The sequence below is a fragment of the Ambystoma mexicanum genome, chromosome 12, assembly GCF_040938575.1.
Source record: "Ambystoma mexicanum isolate Mex_15411 chromosome 12, UKY_AmexF1_1, whole genome shotgun sequence".
Taxonomy (NCBI): Eukaryota; Metazoa; Chordata; class Amphibia; order Caudata; family Ambystomatidae; genus Ambystoma; species Ambystoma mexicanum.
In genome coordinates this window covers 156,969,833-156,995,991 of record NC_090936.1, presented here as the reverse complement: position 1 = coordinate 156,995,991, position 26,159 = coordinate 156,969,833, and the positions used below count along the sequence as shown (strand labels likewise).

The following is a 26,159-nucleotide window of genomic DNA, read 5'->3' as shown; positions in this document are numbered from 1 at the left end:
AGTAGACCAACGTATATAATTTAAGGAAAAACTGAGGTTGGCAAAGAAGGACAGCGGGGTTCAGCGCAAAGACCCATTTTATTTTAAGTGGTCTGAGAAGTGCTGCAGGTGAATGCAGGGGTGGAAACTTGCCAAGTATTCTACCAGGAAAGTAAAGCAGAAGGGGATTGTTTTGCAACCACAGTGCGCACAAACACAAAATGGAGTACAGTTGGTATGATATTTAATCAGCACTGAAGTAGCCTGACACGTGTTTCGAGCAACTTGCTCTTCTACCGAGGCTACACATGTTTGTACATGCAAAATAAGAAAGTACAAGAAAATTATGCATGGTACATGTGAGAGACCCAATTACCAAAGCAACATAAAAGGGTGGTCAAGACAACAATTTAGGGTAGTCATTCATGGCAATGATTGTAGACAAAAGTGTGCAAATTAAATGCATTATGCCAAAAAAGAACAGAATTTTAAAGCAAAAGAAAACATTACAGTGGAGCCAACGATTTCATTTCCACATTCACTTACCATACCTATGGGTAAGTGTGAGCTTGGACATTATATTTGTCCACTATATTTAATTAGAATTCACAAGGCTGGTTTTTTAACTAGTACTGTTCCTTCTAACTCTTTTCTTCTAGTACTCAAAATAAAGAAAACCTTTACCACAGGTACTCCACTACGTATTTTGAATGGCACTAACTGTATGGCCAACATTGCTCACAAATCCTAACGCATTTCTCTTTAATTTTTTGTTTCCCTACCCCTTCTTTCTCCCTATCCCCATCTGGCAAGGAATGAATTGGATTTACTTCTACCATACGGGTTGGATATAAAGAATGTTTCTTTTGCTTTAAAATTCTGTTCTTTTTTGGCATCATGCATTTAATTTGCACAATTTTGTCTACAATCATTGCCATGAATGACTACCCTGAATTGTTGTGTTGACCACCCTTTTATGTTGCTTTTGTGTTTGGGTCTCTCACATGTACCATGCATAATTTTTTTCTACTTTCTTATTTTGCATGTACAAAAATGCGTAGCCTCAGTAGAAGAGCAAGTTGCTCGAAACACGTGTCAGGCTACTTCAGTGCTGATTAAATATCATACCAACCGTATATAATTTAAGGCTCTCTGTAATAATCAAAGCCTTTTATAATGCGGCGCTGGCTTTTTGAGTAATCAGCTCCTAAGTTATTATCATCCCAGAGCACTTCGCTCTGCCTCGGCGGGCCTTCTGACTGCCCCAAATTCACACTGGAAAGATAAGTGGGCGCTCTTTTTCCCACCAAGCAGCAAAGCTCTGGCATTCCTTGCCAGTGGCCCTTTGGCCCATGTCAAAACATCTAGCCTTTCGGCATACATTAAAAACCTTCTTGTTTCCATCTTGATGACTTTCTACTTTTTCCTGCATGGGCTGGGGAATTTCTCTGCTCTGGTGTCCTCTCTTGTTTTGGGCGCTGTGATGCCTTTTCAAAGGCATATGTTTGAACTTTATAAGTGATTGTACCATACCTATTTTCCTATATGCGGAGAGTGATTTCATGTCTCGTAGTTCAAGAGGTAGAGTCCAAGGGAAGCTGGCAAAACTCGAAACTAGCATCCTAAGGCTCTGGAATGTCTGAAAAAGCACAAAAAATTTATAGTTACTCACCGTAGCGACTAACTTACTCTTAGTCCATAGTCCCCTTTCCTCCATACTGCATGGGTGTCCCTCGCTAGGGACGGGAGACGGAACCTTTTTCACCAGAAAAAAACATCTTCCCCTTTAAATTTAGAGGTGCGCGGGGGAGCATGCGTTCAACTGACTCCGCCCACCGGCGCCACATCTCAGTCCCCATTGATGCGTCGACAATACTTAACATTGCATAATGACACCAGTATTATTGGGGGGGGAGGATGGTGGGACGTATAGAGGAAAGAGTACATTAGTCACTACAGTAAGTAACTATTAATTACTCTTACGTTCTGTCCCCTTTCCTCCATACTGCATGGGCGATTAAAACTGTATGTAGCGCTAGGGGGCTTAAGAAAACAGATTCCTTAGAGCCGCATGTTCGAAAGCCGCATCTGGCTTAGAGTTGGCATCCAAACACTAATGCTTACAGAAAGCCGAAGGGGTGGCCCAGGTCGCCCTGCTTATGACCTGCCACGGGACCTGCCGCTGGAATGCAACGGCCGTGGCCTTGGCTCTGACAGCATGGGTGTGCATGTTAGCTGGAAGTGTTTTGTGCTGCCCCTCGTGGGCCTCCTTGATGGCCAAAACCATCCACCTTACTATAGATACCTTGGATGCCTGATAACTGGGCGTTTACATCCCGAAGGTGACAAACCGGGTATCTGACTTGTGGAATCACTTGGTCCAGTCCAGATAGAATTTCAGAGCGGGTCTGACATCCAGACAGTGCAAAAGCCTCTGGGCCTCGTCCTTAGGGTCGGCAAAAAACATGGTTAAAACTAGTTCCTCCTTTAGGTGGAACAGGGAGGGTACCTTAGGTAGGAATGCTGGGTGTGTTCTCAGGACCACCTTATCTATGTGAAAAGTAGTATAGGGCTCTGAAGCCACCAGAGCCTGGATCTTGCTGACTCTGCGAGCAGAGGTGAGACCCACTACCAGCCTGATGTCCGGGGACACCATTGGCTCAAACGGCTTGAGCGCCAAGGCGCCCAAAACTGCATTGAGGTCCCACACGGGGTGTGGTTTTTTGATGGGCGGGTAGAGTCTGGAGAGGCCCGTCAAATGCCTCTTGACTATCGGGTTGGAAGAGAAGACCTCCTCCTCTGGAATTCTGTAGACCCCCAGGGCCGCCAAATACGTGAGGCATGTGTCCACCTGCACGCCTGAGTGAGCTAGGAGAGCACATCATCCAACATGCACTTAAGGGGGTCCGCCCAGTGACAGAATCTAGTCCACTTACTCTTGTACTGGCTCCTGGTAGTCTTGCTCCTATCACCCTGAATGATCTCTAGGTTAGCCTCTGATAGGGTCAGATGCTTCAGTGTGACGTGCTCAGGAACCACACTGCAAGGGCTCATTTCTGTAGCTCAGAGAACCATGGTCTCGCCGGCCACCACAGAGCTATCAGAATGATGCTGAGGTGACAAGATTCCTTTATTTTGCAGATCACCCTGTGGACCAGGGGTGTGAGCGGGAAGGCATATGCAGTTATGCCGTTCCACTGAATCTAGAATACATCGCCCAGGGAACCAGGGCCCTAACCCTGCCAGGAAGCGAACTGCTGGCACTTCTTGTTGTCCCAGGAGGCAAAAGATCCACCCGAGGATGCCCCCATCTGCTGAAAATCTCCAGCAGCACCTGTCCGTTCAATTGCCACTCATAATTGTCTGCTCCCAGTCTGCTGAGCCTGTCCGCCTCCAAGTTGGACTCCCCTGGAAGGTGAATGGCCGTGAGGTAGATGTTGTTCTCCAGGGCCCATTCCCAAATGCTGACAGCTAGGCTGCACAGTGGAGGGGACCTGGTACCCCCTGCTTGTTGACATAGTACATGCTGGTCAGTCTGGATGAGGACGGCCTTGCCCCCAATAACTGGGAGGAAAGCTTTGAGCGCTAGCCAGATGGCCTTCAGCTCCAGGCAGTTAATATGGGACTCCTGCCTGGGCCAGACTCCATGGACAATGTGGCTGCCCAGAGTGGCCCCACAGCCATCGAGAGAGGAGTCCATAGTGATGGTCACCTGCGGGGACGGCTGCCAGAAGTGCTTGCACATCCACTGGTTGCAGTCCCTGGACCACCATGTGAGGTCTGGGTGTAGAGAAGGAAGAACGTTGATCAACTCTGTTTGGGAGCCCCGCTCCTGATTACAAGATGCTGCAAAGTGCAGCTGTAATCTCCTCTTCCTGAGCCTCGTGTGGGGTACGGCCAGCTTGACCGCTGGGATGAGGCCTAATAAATGCTGCTACCACCAGGCTGAGGTCACTTCTCGGGTGAGGAAGTGAGTAGTGGCCCACTTGATGGCTGTAATCTTGTCTTCCGAGGCGAAAACTCTTTCTGATCTTGTTTCCCAGATGAGGCACAGGAAAGTCCGTCTCTGCGTAGGCTGCAGCTGAGACTTGAGGTTGAGCAAAAATCCCAGGTCATGGAATGTGCTCATAAGGGCAAAGGAGGTGTGGTGCACCGCCTACGGAGATTTCGCCTGGCGACCCAGTTGTCCTGGTACGGGTAGAGATGGTGGCCCTGGGCCATGAGGAGGGCTGCCACTGCATTCAGGAGTCTGGTAAACACCTTGGGAGCCGAGTTGAGGCCGAAGGGTAGCACGTTGTATTGGAAATGGCAGCCAATTATCCTGAAACGCAGAAGGAACAATGCAGCTACCAAATCGGCACGTGTAGATAAGCGTCCTTCAGATCCAGGGAGCACATCCAGTCTCCCCTGCACAATGTCTCCGCTATGAGTGCTGGCATAACCATCTTGAGTTTCTGAAGAGGGAGGGAGAGTTTGAGGGTAGAAAGGTCCAACAACTCTAAGACCAGCCTGGTGGTTCTTCTGTATGGTGAAAATCCTGGAGTAGAAGCCCAATCCTCGCTGGGAGTCTGGAACCTCTTCCACTTCCTGGCTCTCGACGAGCGACCGAATCTTTACCAACATAGTTGCTGTCCCAATCAGCTGGAGTGGAGGAGAGGAGGGAGGAGAGGAATGGATCGGTAGGCAGTACCCATCGATACTACAGAGAGGATCCAGGGGTCCGTGAACTTCTGACGCCAAAACTGTGCATGAAGGGCAAGCCTGCCCCCCACTGGCGACACGTGGACCCGAAGGGACTGCCTGGCTTCGGGTCCAGCCAATGCGACAAATGAAGGCAGTTTACCTAGTCCAAGTAGAACTGAAGGGCTCTATATGCATCCAGTTTGCTCAAAGTCCTCCATGCCTATGAAATGGGTTTGAAAAGAAAGCCTCTGGGTTTACACCGAAATCAGATAACTTAGGCCTGACATAATGGTGCATCATAAGCACCAGTGTCTCTGAAAGACAGTGAAAGGTTTCTTCAAAAACAGTGCCCTGGTGCGATTACAACTAGACACAGTCTTCCAGAAGACCACGCTCAGCTCTGAAGCTATAGGTTTGAAGGGTTTGTTGGCCAGCACTGTAACGTTCATATGTAAAATTAAGAAAGAAATGTAAGAAGCTTTCAAAGGGTGAAAAGAGAACACCTTCCTCCAAATTCCTGTATGCTGCAATGGCCGACTGATAGGGTTTGTCGTCCACCTGGATGGCCAGCCTGGCCAGATCAGCAAGACCATACTTCATCTCGGTAAGTAAAGAGATGCAATACTGAGACTTTGTTCTTTTTCGGCTCCTACAATGTTATCCAAGGTTTCCTCCAATAAATCCAGGTTTCCCATGTCAATTGTTTAGGAACTGCATTGCCAAGTTCAGCAACTGTGGGGAGGGATATAGAACAAGTCCTTCTGCTGATAAAGCAAGTCAGGTGCCTCTGACCGGATTAAGGAAGGGCTCACCAAAAACTGGAAAAGGTCCACATTGTGCAGTATCTTAAGTGCCTGAACTTTGTCACCATTTTGGGAATTAAAGGAAAGGAGTAGATGCAAACAATTCAATGCTGGCTGTATGGGTGCAGAGGTCCGAGTCTGACACAGTGGTGGCATGCTTGTTGGCAAATACTTTTATTACAAAAATAAAGAAACAAAAAGCCCATCTTATCCTATTTCTATGAGGGGTTGCCCTACCTCAAAAAAAAACACTAATGACTGTCAGGATGTCTTGTAAAATAATGTGTCCATCGTCCTGTGTCAAAACCTGTTTCCATCCCTTACATTAAACTAAGGAAAAATTGGGCGTCTTCATGATTCTGAAGGAGGCTTCTCTAATTCCGGATACGGACCTTTAAAGTTTAGTTTTTGGCATGAAAACACGAGTGACTCCTTAAATAAGCGTACCTTTAAAGTTCTTCTTCTGTGTTATACTTGCACTCTATATTAACTTTAATGGTTTTATTCATCTAAGTACAACACAAGTATTTCTTAAGGGAGCAATATCATAATAACAAATCAGTGGATATAACAAATATCCACTGATTCTTCCTGTCTTCTTCCAGTAGTTTTTATCAACAGTGGTGTATAGGTGGATTGGGCAGGGAGTTCCTTGTTCACACAGGGGGAGTTCCTCCTGGTGAGGTACCGCTTTCCTCGAACCCTAGGAAGTTTATCACATAGCCAGCTCACCTCCCTAGCCTCACAGGGAAAGGCTTCCCCATGGGGAGAAAAGACTGTATCCTACGATTCGTCACAGAGGGAAGACTCGAAGAATCCTCTGCCAGGGACTAGGTGCTGACAGGTCAATCTTCCAAGTAGTGACATGTGTATGACCTGCTTCCAGGTGCCGGGGGCCTCCACTGGCATCAGTTTCATGTAAACGTTTCAGGCCAAGACTGAAGCCAAAGGGCAGTATCTTGAAATATTGCTTGTCCCTTATGGAAAACCTCAAATTGCCTGCGAGGTGTCCAACTTGGGCTATGCCGGTATGCATCCTTCTGATCATTCGCACACAGCCTATTCAAACTATTGGTTGATTTAAGGGTTAGTCCTTTTTCTTGAGCAGCTTCTACATGGGTAAGGGGAGTATGTCATGTATAAAATAGGAGGTTCCAGCACTTTCTTTGGCTTTGTGTTGGGAGTTTCATTGCCCAGAGTCAGGCTTCCTGATTGGAACACCAAACCATGTACATTTGATGAAGAGCAGATTTGGGTTGGTTCACTGCAACCGGCCTGGCGTTAGACAGTTCTGAAAAACAACAGAGCTTGTTTGTACTACAGGAGGGTATCCAGTCAATATATCTAAAACATCACAGAGCGGTAAATTTCAGAGTGGACCATAATACCGAAAAACATTAAATAAAGGGTAGTCGGATAAAGGGGTTCAAATGGGTCGGGATGGGGTGGTGTTATAAGGGTAAAAACAGTGGGGTTGGGGGGACCCCTCAAATTAAAAACAAAATGAAAATAAAAATTCTCTCTCTCTCCGCCTTTGAGCATCCCCAAAGGCGGAGAGAGAATTTTTATTTTCATTAAACTTTTACCCCCAATGAATACTGCTCCTTTGCATCCCTTACTGCCACTGGATCCTCCATCTCTAGATAAAAAGCCACAGAAACCTCCCAAGGCCCCAGATCTTGTTGGCAAAGTTGATTCTGAGATTCGGAGGAGGTACAAAAGTTTAAATAGGACAATTGCTAATGGGGATGCTCAAAGGCGGAACCAAGCCAGGAGCGGGATAGCTGGGTTTCACCAGGGGTGTGGTGGCAGGTCCTGTCAGGAGGGAACCAATGTGTGCACCGCCCAAATCAAGTTTTCCATGGCCGAGGCAAACATATGGTTCTGGAGCTTGTCAAGAACTAGTTACCCAAACGGGGATATGAGCCTGGTATCGCCTCCTGTTGGCGCCAAAAAGGAGGAAAATACTTCAGACACCAATTCTGTGGAGATGGATTATGAAATCTGCCAGAGATCTGAAAATCTCAATAGGAGACGAGTATGGTGCTCAACATACAGACTGGCGCTGCTGCAATCAAATCAACCCTTGGGGAGAAGGAAGTGAAATGGCTGGTGGTGGTAGGTAGCGAGAACCTCAGATCACATTGGGAATGGGCGATTGCAATAGCTACCTTCACATTTTCCAAAGGGCTATTGTTCAGAACTGACCTCCATCATTTGATAAGTCCCACATCCTCCAAGGAAATCTTAGGTTTGGTGTACATTAGTGATGTCCCCTAATGGCTTTTAGGTTTCTTAGAACCCCTGATTGGATAACTCGTAACAGAATGAACAGTGGGAGCCTTCAGAAATATCCCAGTGATGGTCTGCATGGCTTACCACAGTAAAAGCAAAACCAAAAGGTGAGGTGGACTTGCTCGCTCATGGCATTTAGAAAGGCACTCAAAACCAAGCTCTTTAACTAGACGTACCTGATGATTTTTTTCTTTTTTTGTTCCATTGTCTGCTCTATGATGTTCCCTTGTAACCTTGAACACCTCCACATCATGGTTCATGTACCTTGTCAACACTGTTTTCATGACTCTGTTTTCCCTAATGCTGTTGTTTAAGTAAATATTCTGTAACAGCGCCACAATGCCTCAGGGCTGCTGTGCGCTCTATAAATTCAAATAAATAAATAGGACCTTTTGCACCTGCTTACTGTGAGAAACCAGAGGGTGTTTCACCCACTAGACCCCAGGGATCTCTCTCACAGGTGGCCAGGGTATGGCCATCACCTTTGGAGCCAGACCCTGGGGGTGGGCCAGTGCGGGAGGATCACCTGGGTAAGGGATTTGCAGGGAGTGGGGATGAGATAGCTGATGGTGAGATGCGGCATTCCCCCTGACTTTGTTTATCCAACCTATCCTATGTTTTAGGATGCTCTGAGGTCCCAACGGCTCATCCCCCCCACCCCTTTTTACACAAACACTAGGCAGAGGAAGAGGGTGACAAAGTAACAACATCCACTTACACACATCGTACTGGACATGTCCCGCTAAGCGGGTCAGGCAAAGTCAGGCCCTTAATGGTGCATACACCCGATACCAGTTTGCTCTCCTCACACGAATAAAAGGCAGCGCCCAAAGACATACTCTGAGCAAGGCAGAACACGAGTACGAGCAGGGCTTCCAGGACGAAGGCAAACCTACTGGACCAGAATGACGGAGCAAGGGACGGTAGCAGCGGGTTGGAAACCCCAGGAGTTCCTTACTGGAGGTTTTTGCCTCCGACAGGCCACGAAAGACACGTGGAGAAAGCCAGATCCCACAAGTGAAAATTGCATTGTGTTCCAAGAACGCCAGCTGGGGAGGCAAGGTCAAGCCTGTGGTACTAACCTTGACTCGTGAATTGTGAATCGTAAAAACCAAGAAGAGACGCACACATCCGGTGAGTTGGCAAAGCGACTTGAAAGACCGGTGAGTGTTAAACGTTTAAAGTAGCAACAGTATATCACAAGTGGAGGCTGCACATGTGTGAGTGAAACACAAGGAAAAGCAGACCTATGAATGAACTTTGAAGTAAAAATTAATAGTTACTCATCATAGTAACTAACATACTCTTAGTCCATAATCCCCTTTCCTCCATACTGCTTGGGCATTCCTCGCTAGGGACAGGAGACGGAACCTTTTTCACCAGAAAAAACCTTCTACCCCTTTAAATTTAGAGGCGCGGCCCTGGGAGCATGCACTCCCTTGATTCCGCCCACCAGCGCCACTCCTCAGTCCTCATTGACGCGTCAACAATATTTAACATTGCCTAATGGCACCAGTATTATTAGGGGGGGGGATGGTGGGACGTATGGGGGAAAGGGGACTATGGACTTTGAGTACGTTAGTCACTACGGTGAGTAACTATTAATTACTCTTCCGCCCTGTCCCCTTTCCTCCATACTGCATGGGTGATTACTACTGAATGTAGCCCCAGGGTGGAGAGGAGACCCTCCTTAAGAAAACAAGTTCCTAAGAACCGCCTGACCGAAAGCCACATTGGATTCAGAGCCCACGTCCAAACCGTAGTGCTTACAGAAAGCCGAAGGGGTGGCCCAGGTGGCCGCAATGCTGATGACTTGCCACAGGACCTGCGACTGGAAGGTGACGGCTGTGGCCTTGGCTCTGACAGCGTGGGCGTTTATGTTAGCTGGAAGTGGTTTGTGCTGCCCCTCGTAGGCCTCCTTGATGCCTGAAACCATACACGTTGCTATAGAGGCCTTGGATGCCTGATAACCGGGTGTTGACCCCCCGAAGGTGACAAAGAGGGCGTCTGACTTGCGGAAGCCTTTGGTCCTGTCCAGATAGAATTTGAGAGCGTGTCTGACATCCAGACAGTGCATGACCCTCTGAGCCTTGTCCTTAGGATAGGCAAAAAAGGGAGCTAAGACCATCTCCTCATTTAGATGGAAAGCAGAGACTATCTTAGGTAGGAACGCAGGGTGCGTTCCCAGGACCACCTTATCCTTGTGAAAAGTAGTATAGGGTTCTGATGCCACCAGAGCCTGGATCTCGCTGAGTGCGAACAGAGGCGAGACCCACCGACCGGGCAGTTTTAATAGTGACCAGCCTAATGTCCGCAGACGCCATTGGCTCGAATAGTTTGTGCGCCAAGGCGTCCAACACTAGATTGAGGTCCCACACAGAGTCTGGTTTCTTCATGGGCGGGTAGAGCCAGGTGAGGCCCGTCAAATGTCACTTGACCACCGGGTTGGAAGAGAAGACCTCCTCCTCCGAATTTCTGTAGGCCCTTATGGCTGCCAAATAGGTGTGGCATGTGTCCACCTGCATGCCTGAGTGAGCAAGGTGTGCCGAGAAGGAGAGCACATCATCCAACGTGCACATAAGCGGGTTGATCTCCTTGGAGTCTGTCCAGTGGCAGAACCTAGTCCGTTTACTCTTGTACTGGCTCCTAGCAGCCTTGCTCCTAGCACCTTGAATGATGTCTAGATTAGCCCCCGACAGGTTCAGGTGCTACAGCGTGACCTGCTCAGGAACCACAATGCGAGGGTTACTTTCTGTGGAGCGGGATGGATGACCCCCTGCTGCGCAAGAAGATGAGCTGGGCCCATCCACAGGTGAATGGGTGGCCTGTCCAAGAGGCTGAGAAGCCCCGTTAAACACAGTCTCGCCAGCCAGCACAGAGCTAACAGAATGATGCTGAGGTGATGCGATTCCTTTATCTTGCAGATCACCCTGTGGACCAGGGGTGTGGGAGGGAAGGTATACACCATCATGCTGTTCCACTGTATCTGAAATGCGTCGCCCAAGGAGCCGGGGGCCTGCCCCGGCCAGGTCGCGACCTGCTGGCACTTCCCGTTGTCACAGGAGGCAAAAAGAACCACCAGAGTATGCCCCATATGCTGAAGCTCTCCATCAGCACCTGATAGTTCACTTGCCACTCGAAATTGTCTGCCCCGAGTCTGCTGAGCCTGTCCGCTTCCAGGTTGGACTCCCCCGGAAGGTGGATGGCCGTCAGGTCGATGTTGTTCTCAAGGGCCCATTCCCACATGCTGATCGCTAGGCTGCACAGCGGAGGAGACCCTGCTTGTTGCCATAATACATGCTGGTGGAGTTGTCTGTCTGGATGAGGATGACCTTGCCACCAATGAGCAGAAGGAAAGCTTTGAGAGCTAGCCAGATGGCTTTCAGCTCCAGCCAGTTGATATGAAACTCTTGCTCCTGCAGGGTCCAGACTCCAGGAACACTGCGAGGTCAGATGCTGGTAGGGCTTGCACGTCCGCAGGTTGCAGTCCCTGTACCACCATGTGAGGTCCGGGTGGAGAGAATGAGGAATGCTGACCAGTTCTGCTTGGGAGCCCCACTCCTGATTCCATGAGGCTTCGAAGTGCAGCTGTAATCTCCTCATCTTGAGTCCTGTGTGGGGTACGGCCAGTAGGACCGCTGCCTTATGTGTTGGCACCACCAGGCCAAGATCACTTCTCGGGTGAGAAAGTGAGTGGTGGCCTTCTTGATGGCCGTGATCTTGTCCTCCGAGGGGAAAACTCTCTTGGAGCTCGTGTCCCATATGAGGCAAACAAAAAGGTCAGTCTCCGCGTAGGCTGCAGCTGAGATTTCCTGATGTTGATCGAAAACCCTAGCTCGTGGAGTGTGATCATAAGGGCAGAGGAAGCGTGATGAACCGCCTCCGGAGATCTCGCCCTGACAAGCCAGTCGTCCATGTACGGGTAGACGTGGTCGCCCTGGGAGGGCTGCCACTGCATTTGTGAGCCAGGTAAATACCCTGTGGGCTGAATTGAGGCCAAAGGGTAGCACCTTGTATTGGAAATGGCAGCCCATGATCCTGAATCGCAGAAAGGAGTAATGCGGCTGCTACATTGGGACGTGTAGATGAGCGTCCTTCAGATCCAAAGAGCACATCCAGTCTCCCCTGTATAATGTCTCCGCAATGAGTACTGGCGTAACCATTTTGAACTTTTGAAGAGGGAGGGAGAGGTCCAACACAACTCTCAGGCCGGCCTGGTTCTTCTTTTGTATGGTGAAAATCCTGGAGCAGAAGCCCAATCCTCGCTGGGAGGCTGGGACTTCTTCCACGGCCTGGCTCTCAACAAGTGACCAAATTTCCACCAACAGAGTTGCTGTCCAATCTGTGGGATTGGAGGGGAGGAGGGAGGAGAGGGAGGGATCGGTAAGCAGTACCCATTGGATACTACGGAGAGGATCCAGGGGTCCACGAACTTCTGATGCCAAAACTGTGCGTGAAGGGCTAGCTTGCCCCCACCGGCAACACGTGGACCAGAAGGAACGCGTCATGCCTTCTTTCCCTCTGAGGCTGTTGCGGAGGAGGGGGACTGAAAAAAAGCCCTTACACCCCCCCACCACCTTTGTTGTTTACGCCTGTGTTAACTCAGAGAACAGTCAGGTTGTCTGAACCCCTGTTCTCGGAAGCGGCAGAACCCCTCGAACGCCCAGCCCTTGTCGGGGCGTTGATGTGACTGGCCTGTGACTGGAAGTCAGATATTTCCTGCCAAAGCCTCTGGTTAACGGCTGCCATAATGGGATCGGAGTTGGATTGACTAAGATGCAGCGAAGCATTGGAATAAAGCTTCTTCCCGTACGCCTCCAAAATCTTCTCCTCCTTGGCTAGCAGCGCCGAGGACAAGGTGGCCGAGGATGACTGAGGCTTTGACTAGAGTGACGCCACAGAGATCACCCGAGAGTGCGGTTGAGTGTGTGCTCACGGCAAGACTGTATCCCCCTCCATTTGCCTATACTTACCTTCGAGGTGCTGATTGACAGGCTGGGCAGAGTGACCACTTTTAGACCGAGGCGACAACGTCCTTCTGCATCAGAGAGCGTAGAGTGAGGACCTCAGCCAGGACCCCCCGCCTCCGGTTGTTCGACCTCGGGTTGAGGACACCCCAAGTACTCTGCCAAATCTGCGAGCCATTCGTGCAAAGCCTTGGCTGATGATGGAGTGTCGGGGTCCTCCTCCTCGTCCGCGTCCACCAGGGTGTCCGGCTGGTCCGGAGCGGGTGGCAGAATGCTGGGTGCCGAGGACTGCAGTGTGGAGACCGGAGCTGGAGGCTGCAGTGGCGGCTGGTGCAGAACCGCCTGAACCGTGGGAGGCAGGGGATCTGGAATCAAAGGAGCTGGTGTGGGCAGCAGTGGCTGCGCCGGGGCCTGCGGCGCAGTAGCCATATGAGGAATGACTACAGGGGCCGGCGGAGGGGCCAAAGAAGGAATGTCCCTGATCACCTCCCTAAGCGTGGTCCCCATCTGAGGAGCTCTCATGAGAGTGAGGAACTTTTAAAGGAACCTGTCCTTGCAGGCCGGTGCTGTTGATGGGGTAGCGGGCAACTGCTGGGTCCGGTGCGTACTCTGTCCAGCTGGTTGCGGGATAAACCTGCCCTGCTATGCTGATTGCTGAAGGATAAGTTGTAGGCCAAGTACCTGGTTGAACTCGTTCTCCCACCTGCTCCGCTCCTCGTCGGTCAGGCCTCGATCCACGTGTTGGAACTGCTTATTGTGTTGGAAGCTAAGCCAGAGTGTGCAATCCTGCTTACAGGGACAGCCTTACTCCGTGAGGTCTAACGTGGGGAGGAGAGCTGGTACAACCACATTTATTCATTTGCACACTGGTTTTTCCTTTTGCATACATTTCTCTTTTTTACACTTTTTTGTACAAGGGATAGGGCAGGCATTAGGTATTGTTAGCATAGTCCATTTTGATTTGACACACTCCACTAGGACTGCATTATTTATTATTTGATGGTCGAGACTACTCCCATCTTAGTTATAGGGCAAAGTAGGAGTTTCTCCAACCGTAACAATTTTAATTAAAGGTTTTACAAATTGTACCCATTGTGTTAGTGTTGTAACTGTGATACCATGCCTCAGTTACATTACACACATCCAGCTCCATGGACATGTTTGGACCAGTAGTGCACGCAGTACCACAAACGAAACTACTATTATAACTGCCTGATCAGAAGTAGTAAAGCCCCTATCCTTTAATATACATTAACAACTAGGTTCAAAGAAACAATTATTACAAAAACATTTCTGTTTTCCAGTTAAAACATATTTGTCCCTGTTTGTAAGATACTCTCATTGGGAATTTGACATGCACTTTTACTCTCTAAAAATAATTTCACTCCCAACTTAAAAAAAATAGGGAGTAAAATACAAAAATTGCTCCCAATAGGATTTGGAAGTAAGAATTGAAAAAAAAACAGACAGAATTTGGATTGTAAAAATACTACAGGTTGGTGTCAAAGTTTGACAATACTAAAAATGCAACAATACATTCTCAATAAATGTTGCTTATAGAAATGTCTATGAAAGGATCTCACAAAATATAGTGAATTATCTATTTCTACACAAACCAACATTAACTGTGTCCCAATCTTATTCATGTGCATCACTGCAATGGAAAGCAGTAGTACAGGGTCTTGTACACGTTCAATAAGTATAATCTAGAAGCAGCACTACACTGTAGACGGTTGTGAACAAAACACAAGAGAACATGTTTTGACAAAGAACAGATCGCCGATGGTCAATGACAGCAGTAGATAAGAAGTATAAAATCAAGGTCCACACCCATTTCCCTCTTTGGATTATTCAGAGTCAAAAGGCATGAACAAGCAATGTGGCTTACCTGCTGTGTTTACTTTGTTGAGACACTTGCTCTCCTGTCTGGTTGATGCCAGTTAGAGTCACACCATCTGCAGGTTTTCTTTTCTCCCTCCTACTGAGCGTACGATTCAGATCAGCTGACCACTCCTACAAGAAATGGGTAGGTAAGAGTGTCATTAACTGCATCAGGTGGGACTATGTCGCCATAATGTAAGTCAAAAGAATAGTTCATAAATAATTCTTTCAAACTGTTTATAACATTAGCAAAAATAATGTTCCTGCATCAATCAGGATAGGCTGGGGTAGAAGGAGTGTTATCCATACCTGCATGGCAAAAACTGTCTATTCCAGTTAGAAGTAAATGACCAGCCAAGCCGCTCTTGGCTTGGCTAATCATGGCTCAAGCTAAGAATGTCTCAATCCCTAGAATTTCTTGACCGTCATCCTGTTGTATCATGATATTGGCCCAGGGAAACCTTCCTTCTGGGAATATGGGGTACACATTGATGACAAAGATGCAGCCACTTCAACCTGAGTGGACTGACTGCTGTATCCGGAGAAGCAGAGGGTCCCATAGGTGAACAACTGAAGGGGCTCAGGCATGATCACATAGAGGACCCAACTCTAAACAAAAACCGGTGAGGGAAAAGAAAGAAGCCAGAGGCATTTGGTGGCAAACTGTGATGTACAATGTTTTTGAATTTGCGATGATTGGCAATGTAAGGCCTGTGGGACACTTTCTAGCTCCACTGGGCCTCCCAACCAAAGCACCCAATAAATGCACAAATCCCTGATCCTGAGCCCAAACTTGCTGGTGAGCTTGACTGCCGCCTGAGACACCTACCTGAACTAACCTCCATACTACATGCAGGGGAGGAGTGTGCTTGGTTGCTGTGAATGCAATATGAAGGCACATGCTTTGAGTTGAGCTATGAGACTGGGAGGACCATGGGGTTGGATGCCAGCACCTGCTCAGTGCTGTAGTCCTCGAAAGAGGAAAAGGATGGGTCCCTCAGCTACTGCAGCCCATCATCAGCCCAAGAAAGATACTTCTCCAGCAATCCTCAAGGGCGCCCAAAAATGCAAAACAAGGGCTCCAGAAATAGAAAGGACCAATGCCAAAACCAGAAATTTTAGGCCAAAGCTAAAAGAAACCACCCAATGTCAAAGGAAAAAGAGAATAATCTTTGGGGGAAATATCTAGAACACCAATCAGTACTCCTTTCCCATTATCTCTACTCCTAAAATCCATTACCCCCATGGCAATAACAAATATGTCTGTAATCGTTTTATATTAGGAAAATATCACAACCATTTTGAGTATTCTCAGCCTTTATAAAGCAATTGCTGTTTTTATCTTTTAGGTTTGGAAAAAATGTGTGTAAAGATTTTAGATGTTTTTTTTGAGCGAAACTTATTTAAGTGATACTGTAAAGGAATGATTGCCTTATGTCTTAATGTTCAGAAATTATAAGTTACTCACCGTAGTGACTAACGTTCTCTTAGTCCTTAGTCCCCTTTCCTCCATACAGCCTGGGGCGCCCCATCCAAGGGACAGGAGACGGAACATTTTTCACCAGAACCACAAAAAAAAACTTCTTCCCCTTTAAATTTAGAGGCGCACGGGGGTGCAGCCCCAGGAGCATGCGCTACCCTGACTCTGCCCTCCGGCGCCACACCTCAGTCCCCATTGATGCATCGACAATAGATTTAACATTGCCTAATGACACCAGTATTATTAGTGGGAGGATGGAGGGACGTATGGAGAAAAGGGGACTAAGGACTAAGAGTATGTTAAGTCACTACGGTGAGTAACTTATAATTACTCTTACGTCCCGTCCCCTTTCCTTCATACTGCATGGGCGATTACAACTGAATGTAGCCCCAGGGTGGAGAGGAGACGCTCCTTAAGCAAATATTTTCCTGATAGCCGTCTGTCAGAAAGCCGCATCAGATCTAGAGCAGGCATCCAAACAGTAATGCATACAGAAAGCCGAGGGAGTGGCCCAAGTGGCCGCCCTGCTTATGACTTGCCAAGGGACATGGCGCTGGAATGTGATGGCTGCTGCCTTGGCCCCGACTGAGTGGGTGTGCATGTTGGCCGGAAGCGGCTTGTGCTGTCCCTCATATGCTTCTTTGATGGCACAGACCATCCATCGGGATATGGAGGCATTGGAGGCCCGAGTCTCGAAAAATGACAAACAGGGCGTCTGATTTGCAGAAGCCCTTGGTCCTGTCCAAGTAGAATCTCAGGGCATGCCTGACATCCAGGCAGTGCAGCACTCTCTGTGCTTTGTCCTTAGGATCGGCAAAGAACATAGGAAGGACTATTTCCTTGTTCAAGTGGAAAGCAGACTGCACCTTGGGAAGAAATGCTGGGTGTGTCCGCAGGACTACTTTGTCCATGTGAAAGGTAGTATATGGTTCAGAGGCGACCAGCGCCTGGATTTCGCTGACTCTACTAGTAAGGCAGTCTTAATGGTGACCAGCCTGATGTCCGCGGACGCCACTGGCTCAAACGGTTTGTGCGTGAGGGTGCCCAAGACTATGTTAAGGTCCCACAAAGGGGTGCAGCCTCTTGATGGGCGAGTAGTGCCTTGCAAGCCCCATCAAATGTTTCTTGATGATAGGATTGGAGGAGGAGAAGATCATCCCCTCCTCTGAGTTCCTGTAAGCCCTGATGGCTGCGAGGTATGTACGGCAGGTGTCCACCTGCACACCAGAGTGGGCAAGGTGTGCCGAGAAGGAGAGCACATCGTCCAAAATACATGCCAGAGGGTCGATTTCCTTGGGAGTCTGCCCAGTGGCAGAACCTGGTCCATTTACTTTTATACTGGGCCCATGGTAGCCTTGCTCCTTGCACCCCTTTTTGATTTCCAGATTAGCCTGGGAGAGGCTGAGGTGCTGCAGCATTACCTGCTCAGGCACCACGCTGTGAGGGCTAGTTACTGAGGCACGGGGTGGATGACCCTGCCCCCCTGCTGCGCCAGAAGATGTGCTGGGCCCGTCGGGAGGTGAATCGGAGGCATCTCCGAGAGGCTGAGCAGCTCAGAAAACCATGGCCTTGCCGGCCACCAAGGAGCTATTAGAATGATGTGCAGCTGGCGAGACTCCTTTATCTTGCAAATCACTCTGTGAATCAGCGGAGTGGGTGGGAAGGCGTAAGCCTTCATGCCATTCCACTGAAGCCAAAATGCATCGGCCAATGAGCCGGGGCCCTGTCCCTGCCAGAAGGCAAACTGAGGGCACTTCCTGTTGTGCTAGGTGGCAAAGAGATCCACCTGGGGATGATCCCACCTGTTGAAGATCTCCTGAATAACGAGGTAGTTTAGCTGCCACTCGTGATTGCCCGCTCTCAAACTGCTGAACCCGTCTGCCTCCAGGTTGGATTCCCCCGGGAGGTGGACTGCTGTGAGGTAGATGTTGTTTTCCAGGGCCCACTCCCACATGCTGATTGCCAGTCTGCACAGAGGAGGGGATCTGGTGCCTCCCTGCTTGTTGACGTAGTACATGCTGGTCGAGTTGTCTATCTGGATGAGGACAACATTGCCCCTGAGAAGTGGTAGGAATGCTCTGAGCGCTAGCCAGATGACGTTCAGCTCTAACCAATTGATGTGGTATTCCTGCTCCTGTCGAGTGGACCGAAAGATCATCCAGGGTGGCTCCCCAGCCCTCGAGCGAAGAGTCTGGGGTGATGGTGGCATGCGGGCTGGGCGGCAGAAAGTGCTTGCCCGTCCATAGCTTGCAGTCCCTGGACCACCATATTAGGTGCGGGTGGAGAGATGGAGAAACGTTGATCATCTCAGATTGAGAGCCCCCCTCCTGGTTGCATGAGGCCACGAAGTGCAGGTGAATCCTCATCCTCAATCTCGTGTGTGGGACGACTAATAGGACCACCGCCAATAGACCCAGGCGTCCTTCAGATCCAGGGAGCACATCCAGTCTCCCTTGCACAATGTCTCCGCTATAAAAGTTGGTGTAACCATGTCAAATTTTGTAGAGGTAAGGAGAGGTTGAGGGTGGAAAGGTCCAGCACAACTCTCAGGCCCGCCTGGTTCTTCTTCTGAATGGCGAAAATCCTGGAGTAAAAGCCCAAGCCTTGCTGGGAGGCTGGGACTTCCTCCAGTGCCTGGCTCTCTACGAGTGACCGGAACTCCGCCAGAAGAGTTGCTGTCCCAACTTGAGGGAGTGGAGGAGGGAGGAGAAGCTGGGATGGGTAGGCGGTGCCCCGTGGATACTAAAAAGAGGATCTAGGGGTCCGCAAAATTCTGGTTCCAGAAATGTGCATGGAGAGCAAGCCTGCCCCCCACTGGAGACACGTGGACCCGGAGGGGCGTGTCATGCCCCCTTTCGCTCGGAGGCTATCGCGGAGGAGGGGGACTGGAAAAAACCCTTACCCCCCCCTTTTTGTTGCTTGTGGTGGTTTTGAGACGGTGAGCGGTCAGGCTGCCTGGATCTCCGTTCCTGGAAGCTGCAGAACCCGCCGTACATAAGCCCCCTGTCGGAGCGCTGCTGTGACTTGGTGTATGACTTGGCCGAGGTCTATGTCAAGATGGATAAAGACTTGGTCGTTTGGGAGCGGTTTTTCTTTTTGTCTAGCTTCTCGTCCGTGGTGGAGTGGAAGAGAACCGCCCCCCCCCACCCATTGAATGGCAGATATAGTATGCGTTCCTAGACGCTGGAGGTCTGGCTTAAATTTCGTTGCCTGGAGCCAGGCTGTCCTTCTCATATCCGTGACGATACATATGGCATGGCCAGAGGAGTAAATATGGGCCACAGTGGATTCCAAGAGGTCCTGCGCCACCAGCATGGCCTCAGCCAGTCCAGCCCTTAAACGTTATTGGATCTATGTAGGAAGTCCGCAATTTCCCACCTTAACCTTTGGTTGGCAGCCGCGAGCAGGGCATCGGCATTGGCCTGACGAAGATGTAAGGATGTGTTGGAATACAGCTTCTTCCTGTACGCCTCCAATATCTTCTCCTCCTTGCCTAGTAGCATCGCAGCAGAGGAGGCTGAGGCCGACTGAGGTTTGGAGTATAGTGATGCCGCAGCAATCACCGAGGAGTGTGGCTGAGGATGGGCCGATAGCAAGAGTATCCCCCTCCATCTGCCTGGACTTGGCATCCAGGTGTCGATTGACCGGCTGGACAGAGTGGGGCTTGAGCCAACCCATTTTGGCCAGGGAGACTACATCGGTCTGCAGTGGAATTCCTGTTTTGGCAGAGGGGCGTCGTGTGAGGACTTCAGCCAGAACCCCCTCTGCCGGCTGCTCAACCTCGGGTTGGGGTAGGACCAGGTACTCCGCCAGCCCTGCAAGACGTTCATGGAAGGCCCTGGCTGAAAATGGCGTGTCAGGATCCTCCTCCTCATCCATATCCTGTGGGTCAGGAGGATCCTGCGTAGTTGGAGCAGTAGCGGGAGCCGGAGGCTGGGGTACAGGGACCGTAACTGGATGCTGGTACGGAACCGCCTGAGGAATTGGCTTGGGAGGCAGAGGCAGAGGCTGAGACAGGGGCGCCGGAGGAGGAGCCTGTGGTGCCAGTAGCATCTAAGGGAGCACATCCCTGATAGCGTACCTGAGGATAACCCCCATCTGAGGTGACTTCATGAGCCCGAGGAACCTTTCGAAGAACCCTTCTTCACAGGCCAGAGAGATGGTAGGGGATACAGACAGGGTAGCGGGAGGCTGCTGGAGCCGCTGCATACCCTGCCCGTAAGGACCCAATGGGAACCTGCTCTGCGCATAAGAAGGATAGGCTGTAGGCCACGTACCTGGTTGAGGCCAGTCCGACCTTGACACTCGTTCTTTGCCGAACTCCTGGAAAGGCGTCGGACGGTTGCCGATGTCTGGCGCGGCAGCCATTTTATCGAGCTGCCTGCCACGTGCCTGCATCGTGTTGCTCGGCTCGCTGGGCCCAGCCTCCTCCAGGGCTCCTGAGTTTGGATCGCGAGGCCTACCCTGCTCCTCGGGCCTAGGCCCGGTAGGTAAGACAACCTCGGCCCGCGGGCCGGTAGAGCTGTGTTTATGCATCCCCTCAGCAGTATTGCCGGTACTAGGGCGTGGCCCCTCTGACATAATGCTGGTAAAAGGGTGGAGATCCGGTCAAAGAACCTTCCGGTCCCTCAGCACTGTCACCGGGAGGATTCGAGAATCCTTCGGCCAGTAGCTGGAGCAGCCTTGTTGCGCATGCTGGTACAAGGACCTGAGCGGTTCCTCCTGCGCAGCGAGTCATTGAGATGGAGTCTCCCTTGCGGGGTGAGATTGAAAATAGAGGCCCTACCTTGGGCCTGGCTCGATGTTTCACAAAGTTCTTGAGGTCCTCTGGAGGTGACTTCTGGAAGAGCTCCCTCCAACTGGCTAGTCTGTTATTCAGCGATTTCGATAACAGGGCGTTGCAAGCTGTACAAGCTTGCCAACCGTGGTGTGGGCCAAGGCAACGTAGGCAGAGAACGTGGGGGTCTGAAGTTGGGAAGAGCTCGTTGCAGGATGGACACCTGCTGAACCCTGTGGAAGTCAACATGCGCCGGGGAGCAGCATGACGCCTGAGGACCGAGGTACCTGAATGATAAGAAAGACAAAAAAGACAAAGAGAAGAAGTATCCGTGCATGGAATTACATGGTCGAAGGCAAACCCAGGAGCGCTAGTGAATTCAGGCCGTTCCCGTCAAAGTAGAAAAAGGGCCTGAGGTGTGGCGCCGGAGGGCTGAATTTAAAGGGGAAGGTGGTCTTTTCTGGTGAAAAAGGTTCGGTCTTCCATCCCTTGGAAGGGATGCCCCAGGCAGTATGGAGGAAAGGGGATGGGACTTAAGAGTATAGTTTCTGCCTAACGGTTGTGTATGATGCATCTTTTATGGATATTCCATTTAATCCGAAATAAAGAACTGATCACTCAGCCGATCACCCTAACGCTTCCCACAGATTCTATCAACCATGGTAAAATTTTACTTGCCAAAAACTCTCAAAGTTTACAAGTGTTATTGTGTCCTTACCCACAATGGATGCATATATTAATAGGAGCTGGGCTTTCATCTCAGTCGATCTTGTGCGCAAGAGAAACAAGTTATGATAACAGGACCCCAAGGGAATCCTGCTGTCTGCAGTTATCAAAAATGTCTTGCTGCTTGCTGATGCCGATGTTAGAGAGTTCGAGCTTGCGGAACGGAGTGGATTTCACCGGACTTTGTTAAAGTCTAATACGCGATAATTGACACACAACACTTTGCGTGTATGAAGAGAGAGAGTGCGGAGAACACCATTCCGGCATTCATGTGAACTGATGATCGTTACCTACCTAGAGGGTGTCCCTAGTTACCGCATGCACATTTTCTACTAAAGAGCCAGCAGTACTTGTTTATTTATAAAAAATAAGAAACCACAGCTTGGGACTCTGGACGCTTGACATTCAGCAAGGATATGCTGAACGTCTATAAAAATGGATTATGACATTAGAATTTCTCCTGAAGCAGTTGTGAGGACCTAGGTATAGGTACCCAACATTAGTATAAATGTGTAGGTGTTAGACATTCATATATTCCATACAATTGAATGCTAGCAGGTATAAGTGTCATATTAGAGGGTGATGTTAACCCTGTTTTGATGGTCTTCTGAATAAAGAGAATCTCCAATTCGAGAATTTTGCACATGTCACTAATGTTTTGTGAATGTGTTTGATATAAATGAATTTGATGTCTTTTCTTGCTTTTAATTACAAAACTAAGAATGTAATATATGAACAAGTGATTATTAATTGGGGATCGTGATATAAAGTATTGATCCCATTCCTACATCATTTAGACTGCACTGTTGACCAGTAATTTTATGCAAGTTGTAGGACCTGTGTATGTCTAGCGACAATAGAGTTGCAATTGCTGGTTCTTTTTCCTGGCTGTAATATGTAGATACAGTCAAGAGGTGTTGGGATCTTTTTTGAAAATGTAAGGTCATTATAAGGGCTAGATACCAACTTCATTTTAAAAAAAAAAGACTCCTCTAGGTCCTTCGTACGTTGTTTTGGGTTTTGGTTAACAAAAATTCATCATTAGTTTCAGGACAGGTTGACAGTTAATAATAATAATAATAATAATAATAAATTACCCTTTGACGACCAGCAAGACTGAAGGGAATGCGCTTGTAGACCCGGAGAGGCGCCAAGCTGACAGAGGCACTCCATGAAAAAACAGACAGCATCAGCAGGTGCCAGAGTAGAAGGTAGGGAAAGATGATGGCATACCCCTCCCTTGACAGCTCACTCTGTAGAGCCGCGTTGATAGTTGTGAGGAGTCAGAAATGAGTCAGACGCAAGGTTACCATGTTTTTGGTTTAAGACTTATTAACTCAAAATGGGGTTGGGAAAAGTCCTCTCTGATCCTGCTCTAAAAGGAATTTCCATACCTAAAAACAAAAACTAATGATATGTCTGTGTCAGGATGTCAAAATCAAAACCGTCCTGGTGTCCAAACGTTCTATCCTAACCCCAACAATACAAATCAAACTATAAGGTAAAAAAGGAAACGTCTGTCATCTGGTGATTGCAAAAAGAGCTCATAAAGAAAAAAAAAAAAAAAAGAGCCTGTGTTTCAGAGGGTAGTTTTTCCCTTGGGCTCTTCCTCAAAAAATATTTCTCCAACACAAATGGTTTCCAAGGCCAAAAACCTTTGACTCCAGGGGGGAATTTCCTTCCCCTGGATTCTTTCTGAATTTAAGAGATTCTTCAATACAAAGTTCTCCAAAGTCAAAACAAGGTCTTAGTTCCAGGGGGATTCCCTTCTTCTGGAAATTAATTCTTCAACACATAAATGCATTAAAAAGAGTAGCAAGCCTTGGTCCTAGAGGTCAATTCCCTTCCCCTGGATTCTTCCTTGACGCCAATGATTCTTGGTCTAACAGTTCTTTGCGTCTTTCTTGGGCAGCAACAATCCTATTAGTTACAAAGCAAAGCATCCTTGTAGCTCCTTCTTTCAAACGTTCATCCTTCAGCAAACAGTTTTATATACTTTCTTGGGACTTTCGGTAGATTTACAACTGCCTGGTTTACTCGCCTGTCAGGACTTATGAAATTCACAGGTAACGGTTCCTCTTTTACTTCCAGAATTGCATACATCTTCTTGAGTATTATACATCTGGTTGATTCAAGATTCGCTCTAGGTTATGTAAGGAAGGCAAGACATCAACAGTAAGACCACAGTTCAAGGGTGTTTATTGAACTTTCACAAGGGTGAGATAAACGCCCATCTAAACCTAAATCTACAGGTGGGAGCAAGCTACGAGCATCAAATAATAATAATGCAGTCCTAGTGGAGTCTTGTCAAATTAAAAGGGCCTATACAAAAAAAAGTACTATTGGCAAACCTCAAGAAAAAAAAAAGAAGTGGTCACAAAATTAGTCAAGATGTTTGAGTTGTTGGCCTCCCTTCCCCACGTTTTCAGCACGGGGCAAGGAGGTTCACTGGAGCAAAGCACACACTCTGGCTTCTGGGGCACACAGATACAGTTCCAATTAAACAGTTCACGACTTTCTGGGTTCAAGTCTCTTCGCTTCTGGCAAGTATCTTGACTCAGAGGGCCTGTTACACAAAACACAAAAAAAGTTATTTTCTTCTTCTCGTGTTCACGCCTAGATCCCCCCTCAGTCGGGCTCCGATCCCTTTCAAAGTATGTTCAGATAATTCTCTCTCGAATCACTCACGGTTCACCCTGGATCACCCTCAGCTGGGCTCAGATCCCTCTCTTTCACTCGATTAGTCTCCCTCAGCCGGGTTCGGATCAATTGAGATGCACTTTAAACTATCAGAGACTTTCGAACGTGCACAGGCTTTAGCTTGACCCGTCGCAAGACCACTTCGATCTCAATATTCCTTTTAACTCACACTCAGCATCAGTTGGACACTTAACAGACTTTCAAATGAGCACCCACATGGCGCCGGACCACTCGTTGCATGCTATCTTTTTGCTCACCTCCCAAAGATCAATTGCAAATTTCAAATTTATCTCTGCGTCGCTCTTTGCAAACGCCTTTCACACTGTTCTCTTTGTACAATGCTGCCGCTTGCAACCCGGGTTCAAAACACAAGCTCGTTTGGGATCAGTCTCTCCAACTCACCGGCTGTGCTGTCTTCTCTGATGCTGCTGTGTTGTAGGAGCCAAGGATAATACCACGGCAGCAATCGCTTCTCCCTGCCTGGTATATCATCGCAGGAAGGTCTGGGTACTTCTGATACAATTTGCAGGTTTGATCAGCCTTAGTTCCTGGGCTTCGGTTTCTTACTTTCCAGGGCTCATTAAAGTAACAGTCTTTAGAGGTTCCAGGCACTTCCCTCCTTGCGACTCTTTGGTCTCACCGTCTTTCTCCTTGTACTAAATTGCCATCTTGGAACTGCTGTTTCCTTGTGCGGTTTGCCTCACTCAGAGTGTGCTTTCGTGCTCCGCCTTTTATCCGTGTGATGGAAGTCAGGTGTGTGTAATAATCCATAACTGCCCGACCTTGCCTGTCCATGGTGCTGGGACATGTCAGGTATACAGGCCTGGTGTTAGTCCGTTGTCACTCACGGTGAACTGTCTGTGAGAAAGAGTTTGTGTCGAAAAAGGGGGGTGGGTTTGAATTCCTAGGTATCCTACCTGGTAGGATGGGGAAAAGGTGTTAATGGCAAGGGGATACCGCGTCTCACCTTCCAGTGTCCCACTTTCACTCCCCGAGGGCCCCTCATCCAGGTGCTCCTCCCCCACTAGTACACCCCCAGGAACTGGATCCAAAAGCGATGGCTATGTCCTGGCCACCTGGATGACAGATCTCCGGGGACTAGCGGGTGAGATACCTTCTGGTTTCTCACAGTTACCCCCATATTTGCAGTTCATGCAATCTTTACTTTCAATATGTCTCATTGGTTTGCAATCCATCTCTTTAATGTCTGTTTCTGCGGCTTTAATGTTTACAGTTTGTATTTGGCCTAACAGCCGAAACGTCACTGGGTCCCTCTCTTTACTTGGGTTGACTCACCGGCTCTGTGTGGTGTTTTCAGTCCCATTTGCGCTTCCACAGCAAAGTTTTGCCACCTGCTTTCCACTCTTGGCTGTTTTCACATCGTTCCAGTTTCTCTCATGGGTTCGCTTCAGCACAGTAGTCTTTCTTCATGTCTCATAGATGAAACATTGCTTTCTCCAGTTGCCAAATGCCCAGAAATCTTCCCTTGGCTCCTGACATACCTACGGCACGTCCTGCTTGCACATCGTTACTCTGCTTCCCTGCTGGCAAGCCCCTTAGCTCTGCCACACTGGTTTGTGCTCCCCAGTTCCAAAAGCCTCGTGCAGAGGTGCGACGACTTCTCTCAAACAGCAGCAGCCCCTTGCAGTTTGGTTGATCTTTAAATGTCCAGCGCACAGGTGCATTTTGGAAACACCTAGAACACTCATTGAGCTTGAGGCTCCTTCTGCTCTGCATCACCCCCTTTTTCCTCCTCCTCGTCGTTGTCCCAGTACTTGGGTAATTGTGGGATATGTAGTCCATTGCTGATGCAGATTACTTGGGAAATCACTTTTACTGGTTCCAAATGATGAGCCCGTTCTATATGG

The 26,159-nt window shown here is 48.8% G+C and overlaps 1 protein-coding gene across 7 annotated transcripts in view; it reads right to left on the bottom strand.

Annotated features, from left to right (window-relative positions):
* PACSIN2 (protein kinase C and casein kinase substrate in neurons 2) overlaps window positions 1-26,159 on the bottom strand; it is a 909,220-nt gene that overhangs the window by 135,038 nt on the left and 748,023 nt on the right. For all 7 annotated transcript variants that reach the window (XM_069628223.1, XM_069628220.1, XM_069628219.1 and 4 more), the window contains one exon: window positions 14,616-14,740. In XM_069628223.1, coding sequence (XP_069484324.1) covers window positions 14,616-14,740 — 125 coding nt within the window. The remainder of the gene's footprint in view (window positions 1-14,615; window positions 14,741-26,159) is intronic.